Source organism: Rhinichthys klamathensis, unplaced genomic scaffold, assembly GCF_029890125.1.
Source record: "Rhinichthys klamathensis goyatoka isolate OS25496 unplaced genomic scaffold, OSU_Roscu_1.1 h1tg000140l_1, whole genome shotgun sequence".
Lineage (NCBI taxonomy): Eukaryota > Metazoa > Chordata > Actinopteri > Cypriniformes > Leuciscidae > Rhinichthys > Rhinichthys klamathensis.
The window spans coordinates 2,380,869-2,405,193 of record NW_026606675.1 but is presented as its reverse complement, the minus strand read 5'-3'; the positions used below and the strand labels follow the sequence as shown (position 1 = coordinate 2,405,193).

At 36.9% G+C, this 24,325-nt stretch overlaps 1 protein-coding gene across 1 annotated transcript; it reads left to right on the top strand.

Annotated features, from left to right (window-relative positions):
• On the top strand, positions 1–22,288 carry poc1bl (POC1 centriolar protein homolog B (Chlamydomonas), like). The gene is made up of 11 exons (XM_056257647.1): positions 1–285; positions 5,335–5,769; positions 9,522–9,691; positions 10,561–10,750; positions 10,881–11,066; positions 13,930–14,047; positions 15,096–15,272; positions 17,552–17,683; positions 17,798–17,908; positions 20,509–20,661; positions 20,823–22,288. Exons 2-11 carry the CDS (start codon positions 5,393–5,395, stop codon positions 20,949–20,951), a joined length of 1,743 nt encoding a protein of 580 aa, XP_056113622.1. The 5' UTR covers positions 1–285; positions 5,335–5,392; the 3' UTR covers positions 20,952–22,288.
• The last annotated feature ends 2,037 nt before the right edge of the window (positions 22,289–24,325 follow it).

Sequence of the window (24,325 nt, the reverse complement as noted above, 5' to 3'; positions counted from 1 at the left end):
TTATGAAGCCCAGACTGTCAAATCTGAAACTTCCTGGGGAGCGATGCAGTAGCCTACATGCACGTCTATGACATTTACTTCAGACATGTAACTCGTCAAAAGATCACCCGTTTGTAAAAAGTCCAGCTACTTAAAGCGATTAGCGCGAGCTGCAGTTGTGTGTGGAGTAACGTTAGAGCGGGGTTGTTGTTTGAGGAGGATGTGTGTGTGCTGACAGTGACACGAGCGGTGGACGAGCTGCTCCTTATACTGTATCTGTCTAAGAGCACGGCATGAAGAGATCAGGTAAGATCATCATCAGCTATTGAGTTACATGAGTCTCGTGTATGTTTGTGGGTGAGTGTGCAATATGAACATGTTTTGCATGTTAACGAGCCTTCAGTCAGTCAGACTCAGAACAATGATACATTCGATGATGATTGTTGTTTAAACTAAAGTAAGTTAAACCATTCACTCATGTTTTTACACGGAAAGTCACTGCTCGGCTGTATCATTGTATTTTGGATGAAAATTGACCAGTTAGGTTATATACAGTTCATATGTTATGGGTTAGCATACTTAAGTATCAATAGTTTGATAATGTCATGTGCTTCTGTGTGTGTGTGTGTGTGTGTGTGTGTGTGTGTGTGTAAAAAAAAAATACTCTGTTGGTACCATGGTGCAGTGATAATAATACTATATGCTTTGATGAATACCCTGCTTTTGAATGATACCCATATTTCTATTGAAATGGTGTATTCAAGCTCTTAAAGAATTGTATTACACTACCATGCATGATACCACCATATTTTCAAGTACCATACTTCTTTGTGCTTTGGTATTTTTTGTTAGTTTCTGAGTGTTGAGAGGGAGTCAAAAGTCAGTCCTTATTCGGCACTGTTACTTCTTATTTTGGAATTTTACATTATTAATTCTGCTTCTTATTCTTATTCTTTTAACAAAATGTGTGTTTTACTTGCCTAAACCAGCTAAACCAGTTGAGTAGCAATTCAACCAGGCTGGGTGACCAGCTAAGACCAGGAAATCATCTTTTTTCATCTGGGTTGTCTGAAATCCTGCAAATATACAGTACCTGTCAAAACATAGGAAACATTCAAATGTTTTATGTTTTTCAAAGAAGTCTCACTAAGGCTGCATTTTTTTTAATAAAAAATGCAGTAAAACAGTTATATTGCGAAATATTATTACAAATTAAAATAACCGTTTTCTATTTGAATATAATTAAAAAAGTTATTTATTCATGTGATGGCAAAGCTGAATTTTCAGCATCATCAGGTACTTAAAATAGAAAAGAAACTGTAATAGAACTATAAATAATGATAGATATTTTATTTAAAATATTTTAATCTATATGAAGTTCAAGTTCTGATGTTCTGGTTTGAGGAAAGGTGGTTTCAGGGGGAGTGAGTTATAATGTAATGTCATAATTTAAAAAAAAATAGAAAATGGAAGGAAATGCTACATTTGTGTTAAGAACAAGCAAGTGATCATCACTGAGTCATTTCAAAGTGGATTAAAAAAATAATGGTAGGTATAGTTGTGTTTTGAAAAAAATCTGAGAGCACTTGTTCGACAAGTAAGTCTGGATATGTCAATCATTTTGGGCTGGTACTAACTCACCTAAATTTAAGTAGAGCGTCATCAAAGTCCTGTTATGTACAGTAAATACATCTAGGGCTAGGCCTATTGCTTTCAGCAGGAACTGTAAGACAGCTGTAGTCTATAACACAGATGTTCTGGCTTCTGATTCACATGTAGCAGCAACATCTAGCTTACTCTAAACAGAACAATGACAATGTTCTCACTAAACCCTCCCTAGATGGCTGTACTAACAGCCCAGGTTGTCTCATTTTTCCCTGCTTATTAATACAGCACAGACAGTCCTCTCTATCATCCTTCTCATCCTTATGTTGTTCAAAACCTGTATAACTTCCTTTCTTTTGTGGAACACAAAGGGAGAAGTTTAGCAGAAGCAGAATGTCTGAGCTTCTCTCTTCCATACAATGAAAGTAGGTGGTGACCAGTGGCAGTCAATCTCCAAAATGGACAAAAAAACACTAAAAGTAGCCCGTATTACCCAGCAGGCATTATAAAAAAAAGTCTTCTGAAGTCATATGATAGTTAGGAAATTTAAGATATTATTCACTGAAAATCTTGCTTCGACAGCTATGGTCACCATTCACTTTCATTATATGAAAAAGAACAGCTTGGACATTCTGCTGTGAATTTCTCCTTAGTGTATCATGGAAAAAAGTAAAATGGGTTTCAAAAGACATGACACGGTTAAGCTTTTAAACACTTTTGTGCACAAAACCAGTTTTTGAACCTTATAATTTAAAGGTAATTATGCCACAGAGGTGATACTCAAGTTTCTCAACCCTCAAGAGCTGCAGTTCCCCAGCTTTCCCACATCCATCCAACCTATCAGGTTTAGTACGGAAGTTTTTATGGGTGCCCAGTCAAGGGTTGCTTTCAGAGAGCTCTCCATTTTGTAATCCCAGAAAGCTTTTGTCACTTGGCTTGTGACCAGTCTTTTGGAAAGGGGGAGCTACATCTTCAATAGATCGGAGCAGGAGAAGAAAACACTCTTTTCATATTTTTTATAGCCAACTTAAAGGATAAAAAATAATATAAATAATACATTTAAACACAAAATGCTCAAATTTGTAAAAAATAAACACTTTTAGAAATGACTTAAAGGGATAGTTCACCCCAAAATATATTTTTTGGTCATCATTTACTTGTCAAATTGTTGTAAACCTATGAGTTTCTTTGTTCTATTGAACACAAAAAATATATTTTGAAGAATCTTGGTATCCAAACAGATGCTGGTACCTAATTGACTTCCATATTAAAAAAAAAAAAAAAAAAAAAAAAAATGCTATGGAAGTCAATGGGGATCAGAAACTGGTTGGATTATACCAATAATCTTCAGAACAGCTTCTTTTGTGTTCAACAGAAGAAAGAAACTCATACAAATGATGATGATGGACTTTTTAAGGTTGTGTGAACTATACCCTCTGATGGTCTTCGGGGTCTATTGGACCCCAAATGACTTTTGCTCAAATTAAAAAAAATGTTCTCTTTGTCCAAATGGTTTGAAACTTTCTACGACTCTCAACACTTTCTAGATCTACAAAAAAAAATAAAAAAAAATAATGATATCTGTTTTTATGTTGGCGTGACAAAAATAGTCACACTCGTGGTCTTCGGGGTCTATTGGACCCCGCAATCAAAATAGACAAAATAACATCATCAAAATCAGAAACAACGTAGAACACATAGACAGAAATGACAGAAATAAAGTGGCACACTTCCAACAATGCAAAAAACATCCACAATCCAAAATTATTATGCTCACCACAGGCGCACACACACACACACAAACACACACATAAAGAGGAATACATTTATACAGGAATACATACAGACTATAAAAACTGTTCTCGTATCATTTGTAAAATAAAATAATCTAAAATGCAGAACCACCAGAAAAATAAATTGGTAACACTTAGACGCATTGAAAATGTGCGCACACACACATACACACACACGCACACACACACACACACACACACACAGACACACAAACACACACACACAGGAATACATTTGTAAGGCTATAAAAAGTCTTATAATTTGTCAAATAAAATCATACAAAATGAAGAACCACCACAAAAATAAATTGGTGACACTGTACACATAAAAATAAAAATAAAATGTACACACACACACACAACAACAACAACAACAGTGAAGTGCCAAACCTGCTCCAACCCTGTCTGCAGAAGTCATGCGGTTTACCATGCATAGTGTTTTTTCAGTACAAAAAATGCTAAATTTTGACAAATTATATTATTTTTGTTATAATTGTGATTTTATAATATTTAGATATGAATCCAACTGAATCCAACTTTAGAAACTATATCTTTCAGTAATTCAAATAGCAAATAGCATATAATGGAGCTCTATAGCCATCTAGTGGTTAAAGTGATTTATTACAAATTTTAACCTGTATTTTTACAAAAAATGGGCAAAAATCTTACATTAAACCTTGTAAATTATCCATGGTATCCCCAGGAATGCAAGTTAGAAATCTGGGTCTTTTATAAAGTTTATTTAACATAAAATGCTGTTTTTTTGTAAAAATCCTATTTAATTAAATATTTATTTATTTATTTATAGAAATTTAAAAAAAAATCATAAATTCTCCAAAAACTGCACAAATGTTGAGTAAAAACATTAATAAACAGAGTAAAATTATATTTGTTAAAAAAATATATATTGTTCGGTTACAAAATTAAATGTTGTTGTCTGGGGTCCAATAGACCCCGAAGACCACGAGTGTGACTTTTTTTTGAAGACCATCAGAGGGTTAATTGTTGAGACACTTTTGGGCCCACTTTACTTTTTTTTTTTTTTAAAGGTAAAAAATGTGTATAAGAAATGCACTGGATTAGTTTTATATATAATTTATAATTCAATGGTAATATTTATGGCAAAGTTTTGGAATTATGAGTAAATGTTTCAAACAGGCATATGGTTTCAACATAAGATGTGCAGTTAAACCTATACTTGTGTTACCATTTTTAAAGAGCTCACAAAAGTGGAAGCAATTTAAAGCAAGCTAATAAGCCAGTATTTATAGCATCTAGTTGGATCTTCTAAGAATGTTCTTCTGAGTCTGTTTTCATACATATCTTCCCCTCTTTTCGCTGGCTTTTGCAATTTGCACACATTCATTCAGTAGTTAAGCCTGTATCTGCCATCAGCTGTTATACTGCTAAACATTTTAACCACAGACTCCCAAATATTTGAAGTGCATTGATGGTCCATTTATATTGTTTAGTGTGCAGTTTTGTTGCATATATATGTGTGCGTAAGCAACATTCATTATTAAATGAGGTTAAAATGTTGAAGTGTTGTGATTGAGGAATGGGATTACTGTCTCAGACTGTCTGTCTGTCACGACTACTGTTCAGCTAAATCCCTGCATGCTGAAATATTAATGCAGCTCAATTATGTGATTACTCCGTTACCCTCAGTTGATGATGGATTGTCTGTATTCAACCCCTCAAATTCAGCTTCAGTGATTGGAGCTGGCGGTTAGCGTGAGTCTTTAGTCAAACACCCTGGGATTAAAAGTTGAAACAATGTGTTTGAATAACATGTTCCGTTTTCAGTTAAAAAGATACATTTACTAATTTTCTACTTGAAACACTCTTTTTTTCGTAAACAGTAGATTGTTCATTGACAAGGCTTTCAGTAGATCAGTCTGGCCAATGTACAGTCTATCACTAATCTGCACCTTCTCTTTCCTCTCCTGCCCTTCAGAAAGGTGGGAGTCTGGGGCTCTTTGACTGATGCTGTTATTGGTGCTGGCTGCCAGGTCATGAAGATCCGCTGGTCGAGGAAGGTGGCTCTCCTGGCCAAGGTCGGCTTCCTCTTTTCTCTGCTGTGGCTCTTCTATCTCCTTATAGTCCGTTCTTCCCCGTCATCTCTGGCTGATCATGATGGTCAACGCGACATCCTGGTCCGTGACCTTCCATCCAATGAGGAGGAGGACTCCGACAACCTCCTGCGGCCTGTTTACGAGAAGCTAGCACCAGACTCCAACGCTCCTGGAGAATATGGCCGAGCCACTCGATTGACCCTCAGCACTGAGGAGAAGAAAGAGGAGGAAGCCGGCATTGAGCGCTATGCCATCAACATCTTCACCAGCGACAAGATATCTCTCCATCGCCATATTCAAGACAACAGAATGCATGAGTATGTCTTCCACACCTTACCTCACAGCAATGGGCTCATTACACACCCTCCTACCCCCTAACATTGCCTAAAGGCTGGCCCACACTAAATGATTTTTAAAAACATATCAGATTTTCAAAATGTGAGAGACCACAAACATAATGATAAAACAATCATAGATTTAACAAGTTTTGTTTCTATAGTGTGTGTGGAATGCTGCAATGTGACCAAGACTGCACGCACACCACATTCTAACAGATTCCATTCAGGAAATTTCGCAAAACCTCTCACGGTCAAACGTGACTTTAGAGTAAACAAACATGGCAGACGACAGCCAAGAAAAATGGCGATAATAGTAGGTGTGTCCCAAATCGCGTACTTATGCACTATTCTAAGCCATTGTGTAGTATAAATAGTGCGAGTAGTGCGTTCACACTGAAAATTCTAAAAAGAAAAAGTGCACTTTAAGTACCCAGATGATGCACTTATTTAACCAAAAAAATGAAGTGTGGAACGTTGGACACTTCATGCCCTCAACTGTCGCAGCTTTAATTACGTAGCGAAGGGGGAGGGGCTATCAGACTCCGATGTTGAAAGACAAAATTAACATATAAAGTTCATACACTACACGGTTGAGTACATAGTCCATAAGTACAGTACAGTGTATAAGTGCATAGTGTATAGTGCGTCATTTGGGTCACAGCTAGTGTTTAGACTGCTTTTTACAGAAAATGTTATGCTTCTGTCTTCCATCAGCTCACTTTCTGATTGTTTCGTTCCACGTGACAATCTACAGAGTATGTGTGTGCGTTTGTCCTTGGGGTTCCCCCCACACAACAGGATTTCTGATCGTAAATATTCAACATGTCTTCCGAGCAGATTCAATCATTTTAACAAGCATCACACATCAGGAAAATCTGATACGATAATCTGGAGATCCATCAAGATAATCGTGACTTTACCTAGGGTTGTTGAAAGGGGAGAATTGGGCCCAAAATCAGGCCGATTATCTTGTAGTGTGTGGTTGCCTTTAGAAACCACATAGCAACATTCTGAAAACACTATAGTAACTACTTAGAACACCTATCAACAGTTTAGCAACCACAGAGAATACCTTAGCTGCGACAAAGCAACATGCTAAAAGCACTCTAAACATCTTATTAACTGTATAGCAAAGCCTTGGCAACCACATAGAAACCCTTTAGCAACCATCCAGAACACCCTAACAACTGCTTAGCGACATGCTATAAACACTCTGAACACCTTGATAACTGTATAGAAAAGCCCTGGTAACTACATGCACCTTAATAACTGTAAGGAAAAGCCCGGGAAACCCCCTAGCAACACCTTAGCGACCATCCAGAACATCCCAACAACTGCATGGCAACGTTAAAAACACTCTGAAAACCTTAGTAACTCTAGCCAAGCACTGTTAACCCCCTAGCAACGGCACGCAACCACCCAAAACACCTAGCAACTACATAGCAACATGCACCTTAATAACTGTAAGGAAAAGCCCTGGAAACCCCCTAGCAACACCTTAGCGACCATCTAGCACATCCTAACAACTTCATAGCAACATGCTAAAAACACTTAGAACACCTTAGTAATTGTATAGCCAAGCCCTGGTTACCACCTAGCAATGCCATGGCAACCACTCAAATACCTAGGAACTGCATAGCAACATGCACTTTAATAACTGTATAGAAATGGCCTGGCAACCACCAAGAATAAGCTAGGATCATGTTGGTGACTATGCTTGTCATTGCAATTGTATTTATAGAGGCATGTGGCAAATAAATGCATAACATTATATTCCATTACAAATAAGCATGAACAATAAATAAATAGGAAATGTGCTTGTTTTCACTTCCAGAGGAATTGAAATCATGTCCTGAATGGTGATTCCTCAGGTGATTTATACACTTCCGTCCACCTCACAGCTTTACAGATGTTGTCTGTTGTCTGAAACGAATCCATTGCCTGCAGCCAGACAACATGATTAAAAATGAACAACAATAGAAAATAGAGCTGGGACGTTTTCTCAGAACAGCAATCCTTTTGTATGAGAATAATTGTTACATGGTTATTGTCACACAATAATGAGTAGGGTTCAAGCTGCTGCTGTGAAAAGAGAAAGTGTCCCCTTGGAAGACGAGAAGTGAGACAAATTGGATGTGTTTTTTTCTCCCTGCAGTCTTTCAACTGCGCTCCGATTTCCACATCACAGGCTCTCCTGGAGATCACACACGGCAGGAGCACATTTCTTGGCATCAGCAGGGTTTTTTTTATCAGTTAATGTGCAGTAATTTTGCTCGCTTTCTGAAATAACTTTAGGCAAGTTAGTTCTTGTCAAAGACTTAAGCTTTACTGACAGAAATTATGCTGTGGTTTCTTTGTAGCGATAATTATTGTAAATGTGCAATAATGAGTCAATCTCAGTGAATGTTGAGTCTCTAGAGTTTAAAGAGTTCAAGGAACACAATGAAGTACACATTTGTTTGATCAAAAATAGAGTAAAAAAAAGTCATATTTTGAAATATTACAATTGAAAATAACTGTTTTCAATTTTGTTTTTGAATTTTCAGCATCATTACTCCCGTCTTCAGTGTCACATGATCCTTCAGAAATTATTCTAATGTACAGTTTTGGTGCTCAAGAAACATTGCTCATTATTATCAATGTTGAAAACAGTTATACTGCTTAACATTTTTGTGGAAACTGATAATTTTTTTCAGGATTCTTTGATGAATAGAGAGTTCAAAAGAACAGCATTTATTTGAAATAGAAATAGTTTGTAACATTACAAATGCTGTCACTTTTGATCAATTGAATGTGTCCCTGTTGAATAAAAGTGATACTGTCTTTCCAAAAAAAAAAAACTTTTGAATGGTTGTGTATATTAAACATTAAATTATGAGTATCTTTTAGCTTTGGATAGTTCTGCATTTCTAAAGTCTCTGCCTTAAAGGAGAACTCCGGGCAATTTTTAAGTTAATCTCGATCGTTACACCTTTTTGAGTACTGTCTATAGAAAAAAAAAACGAACCGGATCGGTGCTTGCAACACGGAGCTGTTCCTGCAAATGCCCAGAGCTCCCACTCAGCTAAAACGGCAGTTATGGGGGCATAAACAAAAAGAGTGTCTTTGTACCTCTTAACAGACACAAAATGCAATTAAAATGTCTGTCCAACATGAACAGGGGCCTTACATGTGAACAATATGCGTTTAGCAACTTAGCCATTGTTTAAATTCACCCAAATAGTGTTTTAGACGGCAAGCTGTAGTCTCGCGCTGAAGTCCCGTGGGAACTCAGTTGTAGCCGGAAAAAAGGTAAACAGTGTCAAGTTCAAGTTGTTACTCAGAATGCTGTGAAAATGTCTCTGGCATGTCTGTTTGTCTCCCATCTCTCCTTCAACTCTTCCTTCAAATTAGAGGAACTCAAATACAAAGAAAAGAGGGAAAAATGTCTTGTTTTACAAATTGAAAGTGAAATTTATTAATAGTCAGATTCTGTCCTTATTAATAGTCCTTCTTCACACCATAATTGTCACGTGACAAATTATAAGTGGACATCCATACTGCAGGATGAACGTGATGTTAGTTTTACAGAGCTGTGTCAGGTTCCTCTATGTTTTAGATGTTCACATTTGCACATTATAAGATGTTGTGTGTAACTCCCAGGGAAAACTGTTTGCTTAAACCACATGATCTGAATAAATGCCAGTTTGCGTAACCGTCTAATTAACTCTTTCTCTTTTTTGCAATGCCAGATGCAAAGCAAAGAAGTACAACATCCGTCGTCTGCCTACAACATCAGTGGTCATAGCATTTTACAATGAGGCCTGGTCCACTTTACTCAGAACCATCCACAGTGTGCTGGAGACGACACCAGCCGTCCTGCTGAAGGAGGTCATACTCGTGGATGACTTCAGTGACAGAGGTGACGTGACACTTTCCAGACAGACTTCATGTTTTTAAATCTAAAATTCCACTAGTTTAAAACTACTTTTGAATTATTTAGGTCCTTTTTCACTACAGTATAGTGTAAAATTTGTCTCATCCTGATTGGTCCGCTCTTCCACAACCAATTAATATCTAAAGAATATGTAAGCAAGAAAAGTTTTGAACCTATTAGGTACTACACTGATAGGTGAAAATGTATGAATTATGGCCTGGTTATGCCAAAAATGATAACTATATAGATAACTATAATTTTTTATTTTAATAATTTATTATTTAATAATATTTTACCATCCACACCAACAGACAATAGCATTCTGTTTTTTCTATGTGCATTCTGCAGTTATGTTGTCTATCACTTCAAATGCTCAAGCTGGTGGATATTGATTGGCTGCCCGTCAGTGATTTTGTCATTCATCAGGAAGAAATTGTTCTGAAATTATTCCATCAATATCGTTATCATTATAGTCATGATGTGGACTGCCCTATTCTCATATAATGAGAACGAGAACGAATACAACTTTTTGTTATAGCTATATCTATCATCCTTGGTGTGAACAGGCTTTAATTAAACCTTATTACGTTTCATATTACTTTTAAGTAATGTTTATTACGTTTAAAAATCAACAATTATTGAAATATACTCACACATTTGGCCATGTTTGCATATTTCATGCTTCCTCTACAAAGTTCTGGATAGTAAGGTAGCCATAGTTATGATTTCATATGAGTTTTTATATTAGCTGAGATCCATGTGTCTACTAGTTAATCAGTTGTTTTCCTGTGATTTGGCCATTATGTGTTGGATCCTGATAAAAAAGATTCAAATTTTCTTTGCATGGATTACAGTGTACCTGAAGTCACAGCTGGCTCAGTATGTCAGTAACCTGGAGCGTGTTCGTCTCATTCGCACCAAAAAAAGAGAAGGTCTGGTTCGGGCACGGCTCATCGGCGCCACCTACGCTACAGGACACGTGCTCACCTTCCTTGACTGCCACTGTGAGTGTGTGCCTGGCTGGATCGAGCCACTGCTGGAGAGGTGTGACCTTAAATTGAATTCAAATGTAGCATAGAAACACTCCCATAATCCACAGTAACAGGTTTGTGAAGTGTATTAGCCAGGGAAATGCAAATTTTATATCGTCTTTTATCGTCTTTTCTATCGTCAGAATTGCTGAGAATGAGACCACCATCATATGTCCGGTTATTGACACCATTGACTGGAACACATTTGAGTTCTACATGCAGACAGATGAGCCGATGGTGGGCGGCTTTGACTGGAGGCTGACATTCCAGTGGCATGGAGTGCCTGAAATCGATCGCAAGATACGCAAATCCAGAATTGACCCCATTAGGTTGGTTTCTGGTCAACTTTTTCAAATCCAACTTTGCTATGTGTATTTCTTGGCAATTTAAAGGGATACTCCACCGAAAAATGAAAATTCTGTCATCCTTTACTCACCCTCAAGTTGTTGCAAACCTGTATGAGTTTCTTTCTTCTGCTGAACACAAAGGAAGATTTTTTGAAGAACGATTGGAACTTTGGCACCATTGACTTCCATAGTATTTTTTTTTTCTACTATCCACCTTATTCCTGACGACCTTACTGCGTTTTGAATTATGGGTGGCACTTCCGGTTTGGGGAACTTCCATTCAAAAAGGCTAAAACGAATCATTTCAAATCATAAGGTTGCCCTACAAATAAAGCTGATCCGTCAGTTTGACTGGATGAGCTGTCAATTTTCCTTCATGATTTATTTTCAGACATAATGAGAATAAAGTTATACTTGGTATTTTAACGTGACATGTTATAACAAGAATATCTATGGCAAGAGCTCTTTTCAGTCGTTGCTTTCTTTTCCTCATGATGATTTTTATTTTTTCCTTTGCAATCCGCTGTAAAAGTATGAAAAAAGGACAACATATACGGCACATTTGTGGTCTGTTCTCCCGAATTTAATTCACGATATTCCATTAATAAATTCACTGGAATGCACGAAGAATCTCTCGTTATTCTCCTCAAATCCTCACGTCTCTTTCCAGGTTTGTTTTCACAGGTAAATGCAATTTATAATCTGTCAAAATGACGGAAATCACTTTGATATAGTGTCACGTAATGCTGAAGTTAATGAACATTTTTGATTAAGGCTTGTTATACAATACAGATATACGTATATTTGCCTACTACAGTGATATTTAACCAAAGACTCGCGCTTTTGGGGCAATTTTTGGTCTGTTGTAAGTACCTTGTTGATTCTTTTAAACTTTTAAATTTCATTTTAATGTTCAATGGTTGAAGGGTGAGTCGATTAATGTCATCTCATTGTGACACTTTTTTAACGTATTGCGTTCATAGAGCGAGCCTTCACTGATTGTTTACAGCGTAACGGAAGTTACACCCATAATTCGCGCAAAGCGTCATGGGGTGTAGGAATAAGGTGGATAGAAGTCAATGGTGCCAAACAACTGTTTGGTTCCAATCGTTCTTCAAAATATTTTCCTTTGTGTTCAGCAGAAGAAAGAAACTCATACAGGTTTGCAACAACTTGAGGGTGAGTAAATGATGACATAATTTTCATTTTTGGGTGGAGTATCCCTTTAAGAAAAAGATTATAAATGTTTAAAGGAATAGTCACCCTCACCTGTATGTCGTTTCAATTGTTAATTTATTAAGTCATATCAATTTATTTGATAGCACATTTATTTATTATTTATTCTGTGGAACACAAAAAAAAAGAAATTGACAATTTTACTATATTTTACAATACTACTATTTATAGTAGTATATTTTTTGTTAGTTTATTGATCCATATTGGATATTTATATGAGCTCATATTGCATATTTGATTGTTTATTCCCATTTCCTCTATTTTTACATTTAGATTTGCTGTCATTTAACGCAAATAATTTAACACTGTTAAATGTAACTTTTAACATATTTGGAAATGGAAATGAAGGGGTAGGTCACTCAAAAATTAATTATATAATTTTTTTTTTTACATTTTTCTCACCCTCATAAGAAAAAGTTCATAAACCTAATCCATATGAATTGAGGGGTTTAGTCCAAATTTTCTGAAGAGACACGATCACTTTATGTGATGAACAGATTTCATTTAGGCTTTTATACACAATTGATCAAAGGACATAAACAGAAGCTCAACTGAACCTGCTTGACACGTGAGAATAAACCCCATTGGTTCTTGCAGAAGCTCAAATGTGCTGCAAAGCACGAGAATGAACCTCATTGGTTTTCACACGTCAAGCGAACATGCTTGAGCGTCCGTTTACCACAAATGATGTGTGCGTTGATGAATGTTTATATGTGAATAAAAGCTAAATTGAATCTGTTCATCATATAAAGTGATTGTGTCTCATAAGAAAATGTGGGCTAAACCGCTCTATTCATCTGGTTTCATTTTACGAACACTTTATGAACTTTGGAAATGTCAAAATGGTACCTACATCGACTGTCAAAATATCTTCATTTGTGTTTCGAAGTTGAACGAATGTCTTAAGAGTTTGTAACAAAATGAGGGTGAGTGAAGGATTTGATTTTAGTTTATAGTGTTTTATTTTTAACTTATTTAGACAAAATAGTATAGACATTTAATATTGGCCTTCAACCATATTATCATAATTACAAACCGTTTTGTATTAATTATTAAAGTTTAATTTTGGTGCATTCCTAAATGAAAGTCATAACGGTTTGGAATGACATGAGGCTTTTAAATTTAACTCTCCCTTTAAGCCATCCAGACTTCCAGTAAAAGCTTTTTGAAAGTTATTTTCACAAGGAAATGTGTATTGTGTTTACATTTACATTTACATTTATTCATTTAGCTGACGCTTTTATCCAAAGCGACTTACAATTGCTATGTATGTCAGAGGTCGCACGCCTCTGTAGCAGCTAGGGGTTAAGTGTCTTGCTCAGGGACACATTGGTGTCTCACAGTGGATTCGAACCCGGGTCTCTCACACCAAAGGCATGTGTCTTATCCACTGCGCCATCACCACCCCTTGATCAACTGCAGTGCGGTGAAAAAGATTACATTTTCAGACCTAGGTTTACATTAAAATACTGTCCAGTTCTGCTCTAGAATTCTCTCCAGCCTCATCCGAGGGCAGACCCAGAGGTGCTCAACTGAAACTAAGAAGCACTTACCTGCTAGGGAGTATCTCTGATGAATTGCCAATGATCTGCTGCTTTTCGCTTCACAGGTCTCCCACTATGGCAGGGGGGCTCTTTGCCGTCAGCAAGGCTTACTTTGAGTTTCTGGGCACTTACGACATGGGCATGGAGGTCTGGGGAGGAGAGAATCTGGAACTTTCTTTCCGGGTAAGACACCTGTGTGTTCTGTACTCCTGCTACCTATTGTACTGGTAATTTGCATATGCTTCTCATCAGAGCGTGTCGACTGTCGACAGGCTCTTGGTAGCATGAGAGACTGAGCATTTATAATTAGACATCTCTCTCATATTGGATTTCTTTTTTCAGCCTATGCTTAGAAATGAAGATTGATGGTTAATACCATGGAGTAATCTTTTATGCATATGGAAACCGAATACAACGCTCTATCTTCTAGGGCTGTACGTTGTTCATGTATAATAGATGTGCTGTGAATTGGAATAAAAAAGCATGTGGGAAATAAAGCTGGAAAATGCCTAAAAAAGGAATTTTGTCGGTGTCTCAACGGATCTAATGCGCTGTTGTCATGTTTTATTTCTGACAGGCAGTGCATTACATTAAAACCAGATGCTTTGTTCACAGAAAATGTTGAGTTTGTGTGCGAAAATAGTATGCGAGATGAGTCGAATCTCCATAAACAAATAATGATGCTCTAGATATAAATGCTTGTGGGTTATTAGCTTTCATTTTAAAACTGAACTGTGAAATTTTTTCAATGTTAAAATACTTTATCATATCGTATTTTAATATGCAGAACTATATACAAGTCAATCGTAGGTGGGTTTTTCCCAAATAGCATACACATTGATCTATTTAGCATCCTAACCATATTGAAAACAATAATGATTTTTGCCATTAATTATTTGCAATTATTATTAATTATTTATTTAATCATTTAATTTAAAAAATCCATTATTTATATATTTAGTAATACATTTTTCTTAATATTTATTCATGTTGTGACGACACAAGTGGTACACATTATATACTTAACTGTATTTTAATTATTAATAATTAATAAGGTGATTAATAATGTTGCATTATTTGCTTTTTATTTATTACTTTATTGATTATTATTTTTGTTCAGTACTTCACCTTACAATTTTTAATAATGGAAAACCACCTACAATGTCTTTTTTTTAAAAAAAAATAGAAATTATTTTGATTCTTGCTTCATTTTGAACATGTTTTGTTACAGGTGTGGCAGTGTGGAGGGTCTTTAGAAATTCACCCATGCTCCCATGTGGGTCACGTTTTCCCCAAGAAAGCACCGTACTCCCGATCCAACTTCCTTCAGAACACTGTCCGTGCTGCGGAGGTTTGGATGGACTCTTACAAACAGCACTTCTATAACCGAAACCCTCCAGCACGCAAGGTACACATCCATCCATCCATCCATCCATCCATCCACCCAGCATAACCTGTCAGTCGGCGGCACCTCTTTATTAACATCCTGTGTTGTTGCATAATCAGAGGTGTACAATCATTGTGTTGTTTCCTCTTTTAACTGCTTCAGTGGTCATCTAGAAAAGTGCTGTTCTCAAAATTGCTTACGTACTCCTGAAGGGGAAAAAACTGTGAAAGAGATAAATGATGCTCAGGTTTTGCTTGAATGCGTTCGTTCTCTCGGCTTACAGTGTTTGTTCTTCCTTTGGCTGTCTTTGAAAAGCTTATTAGCTGACAAAGATACTAAAACTAGGCCAAACATATATTATATCACCCTGGCTGACATGAATGTGGCATGTAACTCCATATTACTTCACAGACAAATTACATTATTAATGTGATCAAATAATAAGTCATTCTCTGGTAGCCACACCACCAGATGCAATGAGTAAAGGTAATGATACACAGGGCAACTTTTTGAGCAATGTTGCTGGGCAATGTTGCCGTCAACGGGCAACCAGATGAGACACAGGGCCCACGACCAATCTAAATTATCCAGATAGAAATGTATTGCCCATTTTCAATGGGAAAGTGCCCAAGCAACAATCGCTCGGCAAGATTGCCCAGCAACATTGCTCAAAAAGTTGCCCTGTGTATCATCACCTTAAGAATATTTGTCCTGTCTATATATGGCTGTCTTGAGTTGCTCATGAACCTCAGGTCTGAATGCAAACACACCCTTTTCATACCTGTGTGAAGTGTTAGCTAAGTTAATATTATCTTGTTTACCTGGTTGGGTTTCTTTGACTTTTAGCTTGTTGGAAGTGTGTCGTGACTCGTGGCAGTTGTGTCAACATTATAGGACAGCGCCCTAGAGGAAGTACTTACATGGCATTCTTGTTTGATATCTTTGAAGTTGCAACTAAAGTAAAGATATTAAAAAGTTATTAATATCAGTAAAAATGGTTAAAAAATCGAATGGATAAAGCAGAAAGGTTTTAGTGTCAGAAAAGGTATTTGTTCTTGTTTATTTATTTGATAGGGACAAATCATGTTAAAGGGGGGGTGAAACACTCAGTTTCAGTCAATCTCATGTTAATCTTGAGTACCTATAGAGTAATATTGCATCCCACATATCTCCAAAAAGTCTTTAGTTTAATTATATTTATAAAAGAAAGATAGGCTGTACCGAGTCTTTCCGGAAAAAGCCGAGCGGGTGGAGGCGTGCCGTGTGGGCGGAGCTAACACGCCGATAGACACACACAGATATTTGAAGCAGTTCTACCAGAGACTATTTGGTTCTATTCACCGCCTGCGGTTCCAACGCAAGACCGTTAACCTTTAGTGTTGGGACTGCTCCATCCTTGAGAACTAAACGATTAGCAAATCTGGCTTCGAACTGGGCCTTGTTTATAAAAAAAATCATCCTCGAAATGCATGGAACAAACAAGAACACTTGCACAACTGTGTTGATGTTCTGGAAAAACAAACTCCATCCACTGGTCCCTTAACGCTTGATTCTTTGGGAATCTGTGCAGTGTTGTCTTGCCTTGGCAACCGAAAACACACTTCTTTGGTGACATATTGCAGCGCAGCCGATGCACAGCGCTTTGATGGGCATAGGTTACGGCTATTGCTCTACAGCTGCGCGCGCGCCCTTCCGAGAGAAGTGCCCTTAGGACCGTATAAGGAAATTCCGGCGCATCTGACGTCATACGCGCCCATACTCGAAAAAAACTTTCCGAAACTTGTGACAACTAGGAAGGAGTATTTTGAGAACAGAAATACTCAATCAAACGTACAACTTCATTTTTGAAACTTTGTCCATGTTTAGCATGGGAATCCAACTCTTTAACAGTGTAAAAAACTCACTATGCATGAAATAGCATTTCACCCCCCCCCCCCCCCCCTTTAATGAACATCTGTATAAAATACAGAATGTAAACAATCCGGATTATAGCAACATTGCTAATTTACATCCGCAGTCCCTAGGCTATACACACAACACTACAAAGAGACAATACCCCAAACACATTATAAAAATGTGTTTACACAACTGATTCGTACACACGCCACTTCTTTAGATGATCTTTAAAAGTGTGATAAGTAGAACATTGTCTTATTGACTGCAGTAAAGTATTCCAATATTTGCTCCCTATTACAGATAATACGTGTGGTCTTGACGTGTGGTCAAGGCGGTCCTACATAGATTTCAGTCAGTAATCTGTAAGCTTTGTCTTGAGGCCTGATTTTGATTTGCTCTTGTAGGAATCTTACGGCGATATATCTGAAAGGATTGTACTGAGAAAGCGGCTTCAGTGTAAGAGCTTTGAATGGTATCTGCAGAATATCTATCCCGGCCTGCATGTGCCAGAGGACAGGCCTGGATGGCACGGAGCGGTAAGTGACTGATCTAATCTAGTCTAGTCTAATCTAATTCCTTCTGGAGTTCCTTTTTGATGTCATTTTCACAATTTTTTAATGGTTTTACATCTTTCCTGGTTCCTGGTGCAGGTGCGTAGTGCTGGAATCCACTCTGAATGTCTGGACTACAATGCCCCGGACCACAATCCCACAGGAGCTCACCTCTCCCTGTTCGGCTGCCATGGTCAGGGCGGTAATCAGGTAACTAACATCAATATTAACGCTTCTGTGGAAAAAAAAATATTATTGGGAAAAAATAGCTATAAAAAATGTGTTCTTTCAGTTTTCATTGTTTTGTTGAATAATAAAAAGCATAAAAAAGTCTTCAAAAATCTTTTTGTCACTAGGGCCACATTGTTATTGCAAAATACATTAATAAAACGTTAAAAAAAAAACATTTTAACTATGGAAATGGTCTTTTTAAAATATCCCAAAAAACAAATGAATACATAAAAACTACTGCTTTGCATATTATATTTATATTTTATAAAGTTTTCCTACGTCTTGAAACTTTCAGGTTTATAAATGGGTGTCATCTTTGAAGGATTAACAAATAATGTTTTGGTCATCACATTAAAAATAACATTTAAATAAATGAAGAGAGATGCAAAAGCCATTTGAAATTTTATTCTAGAATGATCCTTTTTATCAAGCTTGTATATTTAAGTTCAGCAATTTCAATTAAATGGCAATGAAGATTACCTATTAATTGTCATTTGAGTGAAATTTCTGAACTTAAATATACAAGCTTGATCAAAATTATCATTCTAGAAGAAAATTTCAAATGGCACTTAGAGGCTTTTGCATCTGAACTCTTCATAAATTTATTTATATAATATTTGAGTTTTGAAGTGCTGGAAAAAGATTTGTGAAGTACTTGAAAGCATTTCACTATTCCAGCCAAACTGGTTATGGTGAATGTTGCTGGTCTGTGGACGTAAAGTATTACTAGTTCATTCACGGCACAATGTTTCTCCTGGTTTCCACGTCAGCGCTGTTTGATCTAATAGAGATCTACGGTTAATAACAGAGAAATGTGAATGCTTCTCACTAGATCTCGCAGTGATGTTATTACTTCAGTGGCGAATTCAAATGTTTTCTTTACTGGATCTTAGCGCTGTGTTGTAACAGTGTCGCTTGATCGAGATCGGCTCGTGCTGCACAGATGTTGCTGGTCCGAACTGATAAACGATCCGTGAAGCACAATAATGAGTAGTGCAGTTTCGTTCCGCTTTCATTACGATTGCCATTTGATGTTGCGCAACGTTGTGGTGGTCGTGCCCTGGTCGTGCCAGCGCAAATTTTGTCGGTAGGAAAAATGTTTCAAGGAATCGTTCGGTTTGTATGCGTACCGAACCGGAAGCCTCGAACTGAAACGGTTCAATACGAATACATGTACCGTTACACCCCTAGTGTTAATTAATGAAAGTAATTAAAAAGTAGTATTAAAGGCACAGTATGTCATTTTTGCCAATATTCGCATATTCAAAACAATAACAAAGGCATAGCTGGATGACGCTGTGAAGGAGCGGGGAATGAGGGGAGTTGTCGACTTCATCTTAATGCAAAAATCTTACATATTGTGCCTTTTATACAATTATATATATAAAAAAAGTAATTTCACTTGTAATTTTCAGCCAAGACCAAGAGGATATTGAATTTTCGGTTTCGGCCCAAACCTTTAATTTCGGTGCATCACTACTTAACACCATGTAAGCAGAAAGTGGTGAGGAAGAAAGAGTTCTCACATCTATCGTTAATATGGCAAATTTGAATTTGAGGAAGAGAACAAGATTTGAGAATAGTCTCCCGCAGGGAGTTTACCCCACATTTTAAAAGCCGCTGTCTTACCCCACAGCCTGATATCCTCAAAATGGATTAAAGGGGGCTTTCTAATATTTGCCAGAGCTATCGAGTAACTTTAAAAATGAGCATGAGGTGCTTTCATGTCCAGTTATATAACACCTGCGACAGCAGATGCAGGAGATCCATCAGACCCTGTTTGTTGCGTTTGCAGCGAAACAAAGCTAGCTTTATTTGTGCAGAAACATAATCCATCCTGAGATGTGCTGCCCTTCTGAGGTTTGTTATTTATCTAGTATCACAGTTGAAGAAGTGAATGAGGTGCTGGGGATGTATATGTAATGGAAAGGGCAACCTGCAAATGTGTCCGGTGGCTTATGTCGCCGCTCTGCATCAAGGGACATGGTGAAGTAGCACCATGTGTGAGTGAAAATCAATGTTTCCACAGCCTGGACTGAAAAGGAAACCTTAGCCACTTCTCCTCAAAGATAGACATCTGTATGAAATATACATGTGGCTAATGAGACTAATGGTGACTGCAGTTTGAACCAGACAGAGATCACATCTGTCCATCTGATAAACACTGGACTGGATTATTTCACTGAATAGCTGCACCTTTTAGTGTCTTCCACCCTGTTTTTTTTTGTTTGTTTTTTATTCCAGCGTTGTAACCTTTACCCTCAAAGGATCTACTTCTGATCCTCTGCTTCGAGAAATTGTTTGCTTATGAATTATTAACCGGGCTTTGATTGTTAACGGCATCCGTGCAAACATCCGTATTTGTTTGGGGGCCAGGCAGTGTGTGTGTGTATATATGTAAACACAATATATATAATGAAAATTCATTAAAATTGGCTATTTGGACTCATTAATGTAAATTAATTAAACTTCCCAACTCTAACACCATCACCATATATGAAAACTTACAAAAGCCAAAGAAATGTGCCAAATTACATTTCGAACAAAATGTCATTTTTCTCTCTCTCCATCTCTCTCAGTACTTCGAGTACACATCTCAAAAGGAGATTCGATTTAACTCTGTGACCGAGCTGTGTGCTGAAGTCCAGGATGGATTGACACAAATAGGGATGAAGCATTGCCCACAAGACGGTGCTCCCGTTCCTCCCGGCATCGTGTGGGAGTTCAGAGACGTGAGTCTGTTCGCCTGTAGCTCAGTTCATCACTGGCGTGCTCAGAAAACAGGAGGAGATAAGACAAAACCTTGTTTGACATGTTATTGCGTATCAGATATGCTTCCCTGTAACATTTCCATGCCTAAAACGATCATTGTCTGGCAATTGTGTCTTTTCAGGATGGCAGCATATATAACCCTCATTCAAACATGTGTATCACGTCCTACCGCAAAGAAGGTGGCCGTACTGATATCCAGATGAGAAGTTGCTCTCCCGGAGACAAACACCAGCGCTGGAACTTCGAGTGACTTTAATCCTTATGTGAACTTAAATGTAAGTGCAATTATCAAAAGGAACGTCTCTTCCGGGTTGGCATTGGAAAAGGCATAAAAATGGGACCCATCCTCCATATAGTGCCTTTGCAAACCAAAGCGGACATATATCTGTAGTGCCAATTCTTGCGTTTCCTTGTTAGAGACGTTCAGTGTGCTATTACAAGTGCATATTAGAACTGTTAATATCACATTGTAGCAAATTCAACCATCCAACGAACATAGTGTTGTGTTGGAGCAGCTTTTTTGTTTACATTGATGCACTATATGCTTATAGTGAATCATTTTTAGACTCAGCAGTAGCTAATCTTTAAATCTACTGCACAGTGATTTTATTTAATTGTACCAGAAGTGACTGATTTGAAGATGTTGTGAATGGGTTTGTCTCGATTGTTGCCTATTGGTTTCCTACGGTATTTTTTGTGTCATTTTGTGACACTTTTCTTTTCTATTTTGTTCTTCTTTTTTATATTGTTAGGGTATTTAGGGTCTTTTCACCTTATTTTGTGCAAGCTTCATGGAAGATTTTGGCACACTGGTGTTGATGGAACTGTACCAGCATTTAAAGTTTCACTCAAACTAACGTCAGTGTTCAAATAGTTTTTTAATACGTACACTTCATTTTGAAGTAGATTACAGGAACTGCACTTCAGAGTTGGAACAAAATATTAAGCAATTATGGACCAAACTTTTCAGATCTCGCATGTTTTTCATTGGCCTAAACCCATTTTACCTTGCATTTGAGAACCACGTTTTTCTCTACTACCTATTTGGGAATTGTCCACTTTACCTGTAAATTGTTTTCCTTGAAAAAATGTATAGTAGGTAAGTTATTGACTCAACAGAAAGTGCCTCTTCAGCCTGGTTCCTTTCACAAAAGTGCTCATTTATCTTCACAAATCAGAGTATTACAGTACTTTACCATGATATTGGCCAAAGTGAACAATCAGAAAATGTACAAAGTGCTTTTATCACGGGTCTTCCAGCATTCAAAACTCACAGGACTGTCGGTAAATATCTTGAAAGTGCTATATCATAAATGACTGTAAATGGATAACACCTTTATTTTTGCACTACAATGGATTTAAAATGGCAACATAAGTTTTTATTTCTCATCCTTTGTAATTGTCAGTGAATTAAATGGTTTAATAGGGATTGTGGGAAAGTGATCATGAAATTACTACTGATAAAGCACAGTTTGTGGTGATCATGTGTTTTGCTTATCGACTGTAATGAAGTATTTTTGGAACATGGAGAAAAAAAAGTGCAAAGTATTTTTGTCTGAATAAATTAAATTAAAGTTATAGATGTTACATTTGTTGTGGTGGTTTGTTTTTTTGAACAGTGTGACTTTTCCTTGACTTTCTGTTGCTGTGCCATCTAGTGGTGGGGAAATGTGCTGTTGGATTAGACTCAAAATATTTCCGTAATATTATAGCATTGTAATTGCATGCAGTCAGATAAAGTTCCCTGATTTACATCACTTTAAAATAAGGTGTTCCCTTCACAGTTTTACATTTGTGACCTGAGCCTCTTATACAAACCAGATAATGAGGAAACCACAAAGGAGGTTCTGCCAAGTCAGGCTGAAATGTTTAATGGCGCAATCTCCAGGTGTGCCACGCAATTACATAAATGAACTGGAGGTCACTGAACATTGTCATCATCATGTTATATCTACAGCACGCATAAATTCGGCTGTGTTTTCCCCTATGACTTATGGTTGGATTGTGGGCAGTTGGTGCATGATGAATACTCTTTAACGGAAGCTGTCATCTTGTTGGACCTCAGAGAATATCGCAGCAATGAGTCCTTCGTTAATTGCCATTTTACACATCACATTTCCCTTAAGGTCATGCAGTGGTAGTGCAAACAATTCGATTTTTTAATTTATTTAGATTTGGTCTTTAGTCTATTAAAGTCACCATGAAATCAAAATCGACAATTGTTTTCTGTAATGGAATATTGCTGTATTTATTATAAGTGATTTATCCATCATGTGCCCTTGTAATCCCTCTCTCTTGCAGCGACATCTCTTCTCTGATGATGTGTTTACTGGCTCGAGGGTGGGACAACCTGTCACTCACATGAGATCGACCAATAGCAAATCAAGTCCCGTCCTACTTTCTTCTCTCTTTTTTTTTGTTTTTTTGTTGAGAAGCCGCTTCACTCGGATTCACGTTATAGGGAAGAAAATACTATTGCAGCTTCTGTTTCATGCTGACTTTTAAAGGGACAGTTGATTAGACAACCCTGATAATATGTGCAAAACTCAATAATCTCTTAAAAACATGTATAGCTGGTTTGAATTGGGTGTTATGAATATACCAGCCTATATTTTACATTGATGGCTGATTGGACATGTTAGAAAAGCTATTCTACACGGCTCTGTGTTCATACGTGGTAAATGACTGTGCAACATTGTGTGCAGTGTACCATAGGTTATTACAACTCAATAAGAGTGTTCAATCAAAAAAGCGTGGCACTCAGATTACCATCTCACCTCTCTGATGGCCCAATCAATAATTAAACATTAATTTGGGTAAACATATTTTGCTTGCTACATGGATCATCTTACATATTTTATCATAAAATATTTCTTGCACGAAGTGAATGGAGGTAGGGGAGGGAAATATTACAATATTTCTATGGGTGTATATTAGACTAAGCCCTACCAATATTTCTAGCAATTCTGCTATTGTAGACAAGTATAGTGTTATGTTTTCTTTCCTAAATTTTAATTTCAATCTTCATAATGCTTATTAAAATGTGTTTAGTTTTATTTTGTATAAAAAAAAAGCTGTACAAGAACCCGGATTTTTAAAGTTTCTTTTAACCTTTTAATAAGTCATTTATTAATGATCATTTAATGCCATCAAGAAGAGGAGCCCAATAAAACAGCTTTCTTAAAATGGGAATTTAAGTATAATTCACTTTCTTTCACATTTTGTGGCTGCTAGATACAGAGACAACTCACAAATATGCAGACTAGCAGGAAAACTTTAATACATAAAATTGTTCTAAATTTGATCAACAACTACAATCTTACTTAAAACCACTAGTTTTGGTGATAGTGAATTATTTTTAAGACTATGACTATGATAATTTGCTATTAGTTGGATAAGAATTTCCATCAGGTCACTGTAGAAACTTTATAATTGTATCATGATTTTAACCATTTCAGGCGCAAATTATGTTCAGAGACTATCAATATGCTTCATTTCATAAAAACTGTTGTATGAATATTTGACTCATTTAATGTCCAGTACAATGAACGCTGTTCCGACACTAGCGATATGCAGATATGGATTTTATTAATGCAAAAACAACAATGCATAATATGGCAAAAA